The 12,812-nt window shown below is 38.3% G+C and overlaps 1 protein-coding gene across 1 annotated transcript in view; it reads right to left on the minus strand.

Moving 5' to 3' along the window:
- Positions 1-1,143: 1,143 nt before the first annotated feature.
- The window catches only part of TBC1D2B (TBC1 domain family member 2B), a 41,158-nt gene continuing 29,489 nt past the window's right edge, over positions 1,144-12,812 (minus strand). Inside the window, exons 10-13 of the mRNA XM_067305799.1 lie at positions 10,723-10,840; positions 9,741-9,926; positions 8,275-8,396; positions 1,144-5,075 (exon numbers count right to left, since the gene is read on the minus strand). Of these exons, the coding sequence (XP_067161900.1) occupies positions 4,880-5,075; positions 8,275-8,396; positions 9,741-9,926; positions 10,723-10,840 (622 nt within the window). The 3' untranslated portion in view covers positions 1,144-4,879. The remainder of the gene's footprint in view (positions 5,076-8,274; positions 8,397-9,740; positions 9,927-10,722; positions 10,841-12,812) is intronic.

Consider the following 12,812-nt stretch of genomic DNA (forward strand, 5'->3'; position numbering starts at 1 on the left):
GGAATTCCTAAAGCCTCAACGCTACTTAGATTCTGCTTCCAATGAGAGCAAGGAGCTGCACGTATGGAAGCTATGTTTAGCACTTCTGAAAATCCCCCAGAGTGAACACCTGATGTACAGTACCAGCACCAGTAGACTTGTGTGGTCTCTACGCCTCTCCCGGGCACTCAAAATGGGGAACGAGACCCTGTGGATGCTTGGCTTCACTTCAGAGTAGGTGAGCTGCTTACTGTTTTTCTAAGTTAATGCATTCTTAGGGATAAGGTATCCCTAAGAATGATCAACATACATGATCAGCTATATCCATCAGCCATACTTATACACATCCTTGATGCAACTTCATTGAGAACAGATCTCTGGAGCTTAACAGTCCCAAGGAGGAAATAGGAGCCTCAGCTGTTAACTATTAAGGCCCCAGCAGCTGTTAGGGCAACACAACCTAAATATGTCAAGTGTCCAAGGGAGGACATTGCTCCCCATGCACCGTCTCCAGAACTTTTCTGTTTATTCCTAAGACTTATATTTTTCAGTATACAGGACAAGAGGTTTTTAGGCCATACAAAGTCTTGTTCTGCCTTAATTGCTCTTTATCCTATTTTGTGACTCCTTTAAAAAGTTTTCCAACTGTGCCAATATCTACACTTGTCCTCTAGCTCTGCTACAGGATGGCAAGCTGTTAAGAGCTGTGCACTATTCACCTCAGAGATCTGTTTGGACATACAATTATAAGTAATCTTATTACTCTTACTTCCTCACAAACATTTAGCTGTCAAGTTTGTATCTGAAGTAGTTAGGTACTTGATAGCCTCATTAAGAGCATCAAGCTAATTCAAGATATCAGGTAAATAGATAGGTTTAAGAAGTCTGTTCCCTGTGAATGCTCATGAATATTTTATCTCCCCTTCCCCCCCCCCCCCCCCAAGAAACTAAGGACACCAATTATAAGTATACCCAGTCAGCATCACCTGCACGCAACATGTCTATAGTCCGCATCTTCAAGCTTCAAAACCAAATTTGCGTATTTGTTCCTCTATAGAAACTCTCAAATCACATCAGACAATCACCAACTTTACTAATGGTTTTTGTTTCGATGGCACCTGCAGTTATTTCCATCTGTTATAAAAAAAGAAGAATCAGAGCAAGTTGTAATGCAAAGTAATAAACAATTTATTTTTCTTTACATCAGTCTTTAGCAAAACATTGGTTACATTTAGTGATTCAAATTTCTTGTACCGCATATTGCTGATTTATAACATGGCACTTAAGGAAAGATTCACTTAAACAGCCACACTTTTTCTTGAAATAAAGTGACTAATTTTCCATTTCTCAGTTAAGCATGACTAAACATACAACTTAATTTATCAGATTTAAGACCAGACATTTCATTCATTCATTCTTGATGTCTTAGGGAACAAAAGTCCTTCCCGTTCTGCTGAAATATCTTACCATGTTTACAAAGACTGGGAGAAGGGGAGAATCTCTCACAGAAGACACCTAAAAGGCAACAAAAATTCTTTCTACGGATTATATAGCTTGTAAAAAAAAAAGCAACAATACAATAACACTTGATGATAATACCACCTACAGACATGTACAGGTAAAGCTGGAATACTGTGCAGTTTTAATAGCTAAACATGTAGTGCACCAGATTTCTGACTGTAACAGAAGATTTTAAACAATAGATAGAAGCTTCACTGGAAAGCCACACACAGCTATGAGGATGGAGGAATATTCTGCAGGACGCAACTCAGTGGTTTGGTTTATGTAACATACACCGGGAGCCCTGCATAAGGAAATCTTTACACATGTGCATAATCTTAATGTTAAAAAAATAAAGCCTATAAGTGTTCATTACAATAGACAAAGCCATGAAACATTAAACAGTTTTCTGATCATCGATTTAAGGTCTGTATTCGCATGAACAAGTCAATTTCCTAATAAGTGACAAAAGTTAAACCCTCATGCATTGCTTTGAAAGTTTACCCCAAATGGGAATGCTCAGGATCTACGCAATTCAGCTTTGCAGACCAAGTCACACTGTATTTTTGTTTGGTTTCATCTGGTTTAAATACTGCCTGTGTATCTCACATTCTTAATAAGAGTTATTCTTCAAATTTGCCAGATGAAGCATCACTAGAAAACTAGCATTTGCCCAAAAACTTTTACAACAGCAAGGCAAACTTCCCCTGAAGTGGCTTCCTGCTATATTCATCTCAGTTGTTCTATGCAGACTTCTAGTGGTCAGAGGTAAGTCTTAGATGCCTGTTCAATTTTTTTGACCTTTTGATTAAGGCATCAGTAATGATGCTCAACAAAACAAAATCAGCTTGCTAGGAATGTGAGTAAAATACTATCAACTCATTTTACAACTGTAAGCTAACAAAATAGAGACATGATTTCCATAAGCTTCCTACTATTCATGTACTAGATTCACTTAGCATAAGAAACTTACTTTTACTGTACAACTGGGTAACAATATCTATAATGAATCACAGTAACAAATTTAGCCTTCAGTAAAATTGTAAAAAAAAAAGTCCTGTAATATTGTAAGTCATGTTTTGTCAGCTAGAGAACTTCCTGAACAGTTGCCTCAAGGTTAGTTTTATCTTCACACCCTGAAGACCTTAATGAATTCAGTATGAAAACATCTCCTAAGTTATAGGGTCAGTTCATAGTGAAGACTCAAAAAACCCAAGAATAATAGATTTGTAAGAACAGGGTAGGTACTTACTTCTGAATTATTCATCTTAACATTTCAACTGTTGCCACTGGAAGGAAGATCTTAAATGAAATCTCTTTCTAAGCTTAACACTTGAAAACAAGATGAAAACAAAAAAGGACTGAACATTACAGAATATTGTGATTTAGAGACCAGCTCTTTCAAAACAGACAGTATAACTAGAAAATTAGAAAAGCTGGTCCCATTTTTATATTCAAATACCAATTGTAAGTAAAAAAGGAATACAGTACATGCAATAATATGAAAAATCTACCTAATAAATTCAAGTATGCAACCAAGAGTAACTGGGAATAACACCCCCCTCCCCGCTTATAATAGATAAGGTAGACGAAGCAACACACAAATCTAGATCATACCATGCTTCCCTCACTAGCAAGGATTTGTTGGCTTATTTGAAATTGTTACACAGGAAAAGGCATACATTAGGTATCAAAAGAAGTTCTGTAAGTCACAATATTTGCCTCATTTCAATATTCCCCTTCCAGATAAACTGTCTTATGATATCCTTATTTAGAGAAGACTATAAACATTCTCAAAAAAAAAGTGCTGTGAAACAGAAGCAGGATTTCCCCCCCATTTAAGTTCTCCAAAGCAATTACATGCACATACTTGACAGAAATCCTATTTGTTCTCAGAACAAAAGAAAACAGATGTTGTAGAAGCTTCATGCACTTGACTATTCCCGATCATCAGTTTTCATTTTTGCCAATTAACAGCCCCAAGAAGTTGAGATTTGCTACCTAGTGTTTGAATGTTAGTTTTACCATGGTTCATCCAGAGACAGTGTCTAAATCAGACATTCTGAATGGCTCAAGAAAGAATATTGCAAGAGCCCAATCAGAGAATAGCCAGCAAAAAACCTCCTCGTCCTCAGAACTGTTTTTAAAAAGTGTAGCTATTAATGAAGTGAGAAAGAATAGCCTACAATCAGGTTTTCATAGTCAGAAACACTACAGCTAAATGTCCCAAGTGTTTCCTTACACTCCCTTGTAGCATGTGCATGCAACACTCACAGCAAAGATGAACACATTCAGAGAATATTGCGTTTTTTCCTCCGCAAAAGGATCTTAAGTTGTTGTGCATGTGCTGGGGCCTTTAGGCTTGAGTCACTGCTAAATATTTAAGAATCCTATCTCTACCACTATTGTACAATGGTTATACATCCATGCAAAAGTTACTATGTTTCTTTTTAAAAGATCAAGACTTCATCCTATTTGAAACCCTAGATAGGTAGAAGCCCTAAAAATAAAAAATGCCTTTAACAGATACACAACTAATTAGCTACTAAAACATGGTACTCCTGTGGCTAGTTCCATTCTCCATAATATCTGGGGTTTGGCTGCAGCTTTTTTCCCCCCGACTGCAATGTCTCAAAAAAAAAAAAAAAAAAAAAAGAATAGGGATAAAATTGACTGAACAGAATTTGACCTATAAATCCCTTTGTATTAACCAGAATTTTTAACACAGCTGCCCAAATAAGCATAAGTGATGTGTATCACTGTTCCAGTATACACTGAACACTCACATGACACATAGGTACTTGAACATACATACTTAAAGAATAGAACAAGTGTTCCGATCAATGATGCATTTCATGTTGCTTCAGGAAAAGAAAGGAATGCAAAAGTTCTTCTGGTGCTTCATTCCATGCTTTTCTAGTTGTGACCTAAAGAATGGCTAATTTGAGGACAACACGACAAAAGCCATTTATTGAACCAACATGAAAACGAAAAATGTCCTCCCACATTGTGCCTGTGCTACAAAAAGCATAATTATGTCAAAAAAAGCAGAACCTTGGCAATGAATGTGGCAGAGTCATGACCTCCTTACTACTGTTTCACATATAGGCACAAAGAGTGTGCTACAGGAAAACAACTGGCAATTCAGCTGTTTGACTAAACTGAGATATTCATTTAAGTGCTCTACATACAATTCAATGAACATAATTGTAAACAGAAGTGTTTGGCCTCCATACAAAGCAATATTTCTGAAAGTGCTGGGGTTTGGAAATCTGTCCTGCATATTTCCAAAAGCAATTAGTTTACATTCTGTTTGATAGGATTAATAAAGTGTATTGGAGGTTAACTCACTCAATGAACTTTGGTCATGATCCCAAAGAAAAGTTTAAGTTGAGTACTTTCAACTGTCCTCCTCATCATCACTAATAAGGTCTCTTTTTTCTATGCAGGTCTCTCGTTCACGTAGGAAATCCTCGCGAATGGCTTCAAGTTCGGTTAGTTCAAGACGCACTTTCTCCAGGTGATAGGTCCTCCTGTTCCTGATCTGACGTAATGGAAAAGGATTCAGGTCTCCAAAAGCGATAGCAGTCAGTTTCCTGGAGGATTATACAACATTAGAAGATGACAGACATTGGTGTCTTTTAAAGTCAGTTTTGAACTTCATCCACATTAATATTTATTGCACAGCTGACACTTCTCCAATTTCCTTCACATACCTGACATATCTCATATGAAGTTACCAAGATTTCAAGGAAGGTCTTTAGAGCACTCAGTTTTAAAAGTTACTTCAAGTGACAAAATGATCTCAAACTTTCACCAGTTTGCAAAGCCATCCTGAAATTCTACATAGTGCTATAGTGGTTAGAGCCTTGACAACACTGAACAGAAGATGCAAGCTTGACTGATCAGAGCTTCGTTGGCTAGGCAGAATATTTAGTGCATCCAATTATCTGATTATAGATCAGATATTTCACTTCCTTCACATAATTCACTGAAGCTCATTCAATACCAAGACAGTCAGCTTCTGGCTATCCAGGGTAATGAAGTGGTTCAACAGGCCAGATAAAGCCTGGGATAATACAAGTATAAACAAGGATAATACAGAACATGTATAAGCCAAACTTTATGATATAGTTAGAAAGGTCAGGGATTCTGCTGGTTGGAGCATAAATCTCTGAGCTAGTGACAGCTCAAGCTAGTCAGAGCACCCAGCAGAGACCATGAAAGCAGCCGTAGTCCTTCCAGTCAATGCAGTGTAATACTATCAACTATCACAGCAAGGCACTTACTACCTGATCTGCCTAACTCGGTCCAAAGACAGAGGTAACCATCTCCAAAAGTCAAGTGTAAGCCCAAGTGCTATACTTAAAGAGCAGCAGCAGCTATAATTCAGGGCTTTGGGACATAATACTCCTGTTTCTCTGCATTCAGGATATCAGCACTAGCTTACCAGAAACCAAGGTAGGCATGTCACTACTGTTGTTCTACACCCAAAACAAGATACTATGTACCTTCAAGTTCTCCTATTATCCTTAGTAACTTACCGTAGTTTTATTATCCAACTGAACCCAAATATTAACAAATTTGATTTGGACAACTTATTTTCTTTCAGGCTAGGCTCTCCCTAGGTTTATATTTTTGGGTAAACCAGAATTATTTCAAGTTATAAATAACCAGAATGTATTCCAACAGCTTCTCTACCTGTGCACAATCATGCTACAGAACAATCTTCATCTGTAGAAAAACCTAACTAGATATACAGGCTATAGCGTTCTACAACCCAAACTATAATTATGCACATTTGTGCAGACTTTTGTCCATTAGAAAACTTAAATCTAGAAATCGTGTAAAACAACTTTCTATCCAATTCAGATGTTCACAAATTTTGTAAAAAAATTTCTGCTGTTTTCCTGAACAAGACGACTTGTTGTCCATATCAGTAATAGATATCATTCTTCACACTTTTGCACTAAGTTTTGATGTTGTAAAACTTGTACAAAAACGGTGGAGAAAGAAACCAGATGGTTTGAATCGCACAAATCAGTTCTGGCAGGCAAATTTAGATCCGCTAGGTGGCACTACGCTACACAATGTCTTCCTTCTCTCTAACTTTTAAAGTTCAAAGCAAACAGGGATTTACAGACTAGCACAGAGTAAATTTGTATTGTAAACATCTTTGATGCACTGAATTCTGTCCTCACCTGAACTGTCACCATCTGGCAAAAGATGATACCTGATTAGTCGGGGGTGGTAGCGGTGGTGAAGAGCATTGTTAAATTTGTTAAAAACAAAATGAGATCTCTTCTAGCAAGCTTGCCCCCCCCAGCAATGGTAATCTTTAAAATAGGATAGTTCAGTATCAGAAGTTCAGACAGGAGACCTAATCACCATATGTTTTTACGTATTTGTAAAAGCAAAGAAAAGCCAAATCTGTAGCTCTAATGAAACGTCTAAAAACTAACATAAAATTCTGCTCAAATTAAGCAAGAACAGTTTTGTGGGTTTTTTTTTTTTTTTTGCAACTTTTAGTTTCTTGGAGTATGTCTGCGAAAATGAAAGTCACATTTAACAAAAAGCAAGTATAAGCTACATTCTTAAAGTATCCACAAATCTCAGATTAAAAAAAAAGTGGTGGCTTCATTCCTTTATTGCTTTAGTGTATTCTTTCCCCCAAACCAAGTACATACTTTCCTGTCCCTTCCAGATTTGGAATCGTAGTCAGCATTTATTTTGGTCACAAACAGCTGAGTACAACAACTGTTTAGCATTTTTCAAGGCGAAGGGGGAATGCTAAGACATAAAGCACCATGCTACCTCCCCGCCCCGAGCCTTCACAGAGGTTTCAGCAGGGGAAGCAGAAGCTGTTATCAACATTTTTACCCTTTAAATTGGGTGCAGAACATTATGCCAGCATCAATCCTAGCAACAGACTATAGACAGAATAGGGCCGTTCAGTTTTAACCTGTATCCAGCCAAAACTGAAACACGGAAAGTGAAAATAATAAATGGTTCTTGCAGCAGCAGCCAAAGTGTAAGCCTAAGTCCATATGGAATTTATTACGGTAAAAAACACCTCAGATTCCAGTATATATATAAATATCTGTGCAAAGTATATTTTCAGCCATTAGAACAACCCCAATATGGCTGTTCTTTTTAATCTTGATATGTTGCTCTACAGTCTTGTAATCAGGATAACACATTAAAACATTAGACCTTAATTTACATAAGCTGTACTTCCTATGCAAAGTACTGAGGAATAAAAGGGTATCTAACTTGAAATATCTGCTTCAAAGCAAGTTAAAAATCAAGGTCTATTTATGTGGTATTAGACTACACATTAGCAATTCATAAGATACCTAAATTCAGTGAGGGACAGCTAACATCTAGTACTTAAACTGGGGTTTGTTTTTGTTTTAAAGCATTTTATAACATAAGTTGTACCCCCACTATAGGGTGAGGCTTTCATCTATGGCTGGAATTCTGAAATGCTGTTACCATGATAAAACTGCTAAACAAGAGCAGCCCGGCAGAGTCACCATAACTGTTACTCAAAATTCACAGCTGTGCTTTATCAGTTCTGCTTTTGTTTCCTCTCATTTTTGTAGCATGAAACAGTCATTCAAACAGAGTTTAAAGAAGCTGCTAGGTAAAGTTGGACTGCTGATGAGAAATCTCAGGAATTACATTTTTATCTCTAGTTACTTAATATCTAAATTAATATCTAGATTAAAAAAGCAGACTACTGTCATACCCTACCACAAGTCTTTCAATTACATACAAGTTTGAGTTACCCACCTAGCATCAAGTATAGTGCGCGTGAAGTATCGAAGGTACTTGAATATGGACATCGAATCTTGCAATTTTAAGATTTCCTCTTCTTTGCATTTAAAAAGTGCCAGGGCAAATCGGAATATTACCTGATAAAAACACATTTTTTTCTTTTAAGAACAGAATGCACTGATTCTCATTTTAATCTAATATACACTCAAAGGAAAAAAGCTACTCTTCCCACAGCCTGCATTTGAGCTATCTAATCATACTCCCCTCTATCTCCATTCCCTGCCGCACTCTGTTCCTCCAGCCTCCACCCCCCAAAAGCTGCCAAAAACTTCTCTTACATAGTGTAATCAGCACAAGTTGTTCTATCCAGAATACGATACTGAGTTTATATGGTATAAATTCTTTGAAGTTTGAGTGCCCAATTCAGTTGTAAAACAAAGACAGCTGGGCCTGCTGAATGCATTACTGAAATTATTTCGAAGAAGAAATTAAGCTTTGCTTAATAATTAGCAAGTTGTATTTCAGTGCCTTGAACTTCCCCAACACATTGGGGACGTATTGGGGAACTGACGCTAGAGGAATTTGACCTCAGGTTGCCAATCGGCTTTGGCAGAAGCTGCAGAGGCATTACCTCCCTGCGCTCTGAAAAGGCTTCAGGAAGTTTTGAACTGTGTCCGTCTGTACCTGACTGGCTTTACCACATACCTCGATGCTTAAAATTGATTTGAAAGCTTCAGCAAAAATACCAGTGTATTAGAATGCTCAGATGAGGCCAGCAAGGAACCTAGTTAATATACTATTTTTGCCTACTTATTTTATACCCCTCCTGTTCTCTCCAAGTCGCTACATCTGCTTTTAATGTTATGTTCAAATCCAAGGACTTTCCTTGCCCCGATTTTATTTCACTACAATTTCCTGAGTGTGAAACACATGAAACAATCCCCTCCCCCAGTAATTTATGAGATAGTAGCCCAGATAGTCATTGACTGTTGGACAGTTATAATTTAAATGTCCATACAAATGAAACAAGTGTTCACTATAGAGACAAACTAAATTTTAGCACTTAGAGCAAGTTTTTGCATCTTTTCAGTATTCTTAATTTTTGCCTCCTTCAATTAAGCTTTCTTCTTTGTAACAGTATCTCATTTTAATATAATTTAACTGATTAACCAGACAGCTGCATGTAGGAGCAGACAGCATTGCTTATGAATTTAGTTTTTGAAGGTTTAAAAAAATTGGTGGTAGGGAGGAAGGAAGATGCTCAGCACTTAGAATCCTTCTGCGTAACGAGCTAACTTGCAGAACATATAAAATGAAAAGTGTTTTGGCTGGTTATTTATGCACATTTCCTCCCTCTTTTCCTACCAGTGATTTTAATTGGCAGGGTTTTTGTACAACCACCTTCCTCCACCCTGTACTTATTCACAATGCAGCATTCTGTTACCAGATAACAGCTGGAAAAAGTTGCTCAGTCAGTTCACCTTTGGTCCCTCGTATAGGAAAGAGTCCCATATTTTAAAAAGGATGTCGCTAACGACGCTGTCCACAAATACTACGAGAAACCAGTTGAAGGTTATAAGAGTATAGTCAACTTTGTACTGTTCAAAATGTGCGTGCAGCCGTGGGAGTTTCTCACTCATTAAATCCTTGAATACGCGTTGATCAACCTAGAGAGACAAATAGGACATTATTGCTCCTAAGTTTTCCAACACTTAAGTGGTTTCAAGGTAGGTCTGTTACCAACTTGTAATCAGTAGTTTTGCAAGAGCTAACAGTGAACCCCAGGACTGTCAAATTAATGTCTAAGCTACATCCACCAACTCTTCCACAAACACCAACATCCCAGCGTGCACCTCCCCTCCTGCCACAATCTCTAAGCTGCTTAAAACACCCCCCATTTCTAAGGGTCCCTCGCACACAGACCTTGTGCTCCTGCCGCACATCCCTAGTGCTCTGGTGGCACAGGAGCCCCGGAGTGGGGAACAAGCTGGGGAAGCCCTGGGGGAAGGAGGCAGCACCACATACCAGAGCATCAGCTGGAGACGGAGGAGCACTGCAGGGTACACTGCTCTCGGCTCTGCAGAACGCATTCGCCCCCCTGCTCTCCCGAAGAGCCCTGAGCCCCCCTTCTCTGCCTGCCCCTCCCCGGTTCTGAGGGAAGGAGGAGAATCAGGTCTGTTAATGTTGGGGAGCTGGTAATCGGAAGAGCGGTCAAGGGCCGCAGCTCCCGCCCATCGCTGACCAGCCCGTTTGATGCCACACCAGGGTCCCTGACCTGCTCAGGGTCCTGCTGCTCAGAGCTCGCTGCTGGCAGCTCCTCACGTCTCACACCATCCTTTTGGGTTAAAGGCAATAATTTCCACTTTACTTATTTCAGAAAAGGCAGTTTATCAGCCAGTTTTAGAGCAAGTTTTAACTGGCTGCAGTTTATGGGACCAGGCTTTGTTTTGGCATAGCACACACCTGCGATCCTAGCAGTGTCTTGGTATAATAATCACGTGGCATGAAGACTTCCACTATAGTTACTAGGCACCAGAAAGCATCTTCCTGTTCCAAGTACAGAAGTGCAATTGCTACCAACCTGAAAATAGAGTTTATTTGGAGAAAAAGATTATTATAACACCACAAAATGTATTAAGAGCAATTACAATAGAACATTTGTTTCTGTTTGGAGACACATGGACTAACAGTGGATCACCACACAGCAAAACTATTAATAGAAGTTCAAAATGAGGCAATGAGATGGCTCTCAGCCAAGCTCAGTATTCTCATCCAGTTCAATAAACAAGCAGATAAAGGCAAAAGTAAAGTGATTTGCTGGAGGCTGTTTTGCCAGGAACTCAGGCAAAATAATTAGAAGTTTGCTAGCTTTTAATCTACTACTGTAATTCCCAGACTTCTTTGCCTTCCCTTATTGAAGTGGAAAAAAATAGGTGGCTCTTGCATTTCACATGCAAAATTGTCATAAGTTTAGAAAAAAAATCTTTTGCAGCAAGTTTACCTTGTATCAATTAAGGTAAATTTAAATACCTAAGATTTTTCAAAAAGATCTTACTTTCTTTAAATGAATTTCCTAAAGTAAAAAAAAAAATATATCAAGATTAAAGAACAGTTAGCTGCATTCCTGGTTTTCCAGTTTCCACTGATTATGAAAGGAAAAACCAGAGGAATAACTGTGTTGTCAATAGTTGTATGAATATGAAAGTTCACCTCAAATGTATTTCTCAAAATAACCTTATTTCTGAAATGCAAGAGGAGTTGCAACACCACAAACTACTTCTGATATCACAGCTTAAACTTTTAATGCCTGATAATCTTGTTAAGAGAACCAAAGCAAGGAATTAATATTTAAGCTGCTTTTAATTTCTGCAAGTATACCCAAATGCTGAATTGTTCCTAGTAAAAACAAAAATAAAAACCAAAGATACCTTAGGCAAAAACTATGCTGCTCAAAAAGTCCAAGTTTAGTAAAAGCATTTCTGACACCTTATAGTCAGAGACACATTGCTCCAAGATAGCAGCCACTGTTTTCTTCAGACATGTCTTGTGGTGTGCCAGAGACTGTATTAATGCTAAAAAAAAGTACTGTTTACCTACAGAGCTGCAAAACTGCTCATGACAAACAGTCAAAAAAGAATACTTTGAGTCCCCCATTATTCACTCCTCCTGTTCAAACTTAACTCCTGAACAGCCTCATGTCCCGCACAACCAAATTTCACTTTAATTCTGGTTACCATGCTAGGTACATGTATTTCATCCCTTTGTCCCTAGTTTTATTTTGATTTCTTATCCTGGTTCCTACCGGAGAACTATCTAAGCATTCCTAAGTAACTCCCCCCCCCCCGCTGACAAAACACAATTCATATGTCTTAAGTCAATTACTTAACTTTTAGTTCTAAAAAGTTTATTGCTCTTCCCTTATCTTTCATAATGAAATACTGAAAAAATATGGGGATGAATCAATATCTTCTGATACAAACTAGAATGAATTCGTTTCCTCAACTCTCTCCTTTAGCCTCTCATCTCTGCTCCCTCTACTGCCTTAACCCATGAAATATCTGAACCTGATCCTTAAGAGACTTGTGATAGAATTATACCATCTTTAGAAACAGGGAGGGAGGGAATAAAGGGAGAAGAGAATGAGGGACAGGGTCTGCCCCTCTTCCCAGCAGGGGAGGCTTCCCTTTAGATTAAGTTTCCCTATCAATTTCTTTTTCATTTGTGAGTATTTCAGAAAGGGGATTATCCCTGCAGTTTTTGCAGGGATATTCTGCTTCTAGGCAAGGCTTATATAAAACAAAGCAGAGAAACTGAACCCAGGAATGACCTAAAAGCCCTGTGATTCAATGTGAAAATGGTTCCTTTTGAAAAAAGCTTGGGGTAGGAGAGGGGCTTTAACACTTTTCACTGGACCTTCTTTAATACATCCGCCCCCTTCTGAGGGGCAGGGTAAGTGATAAGGTTGCTCTAATTCCAAAGCCTTTACCTATTCTAGTATGCAAACTAGTGCAAAAAAGGACATCTACGGAACCGCTTCACACCACCAGAGGGGT

Source organism: Apteryx mantelli, chromosome 15, assembly GCF_036417845.1.
Source record: "Apteryx mantelli isolate bAptMan1 chromosome 15, bAptMan1.hap1, whole genome shotgun sequence".
NCBI lineage: Eukaryota > Metazoa > Chordata > Aves > Apterygiformes > Apterygidae > Apteryx > Apteryx mantelli.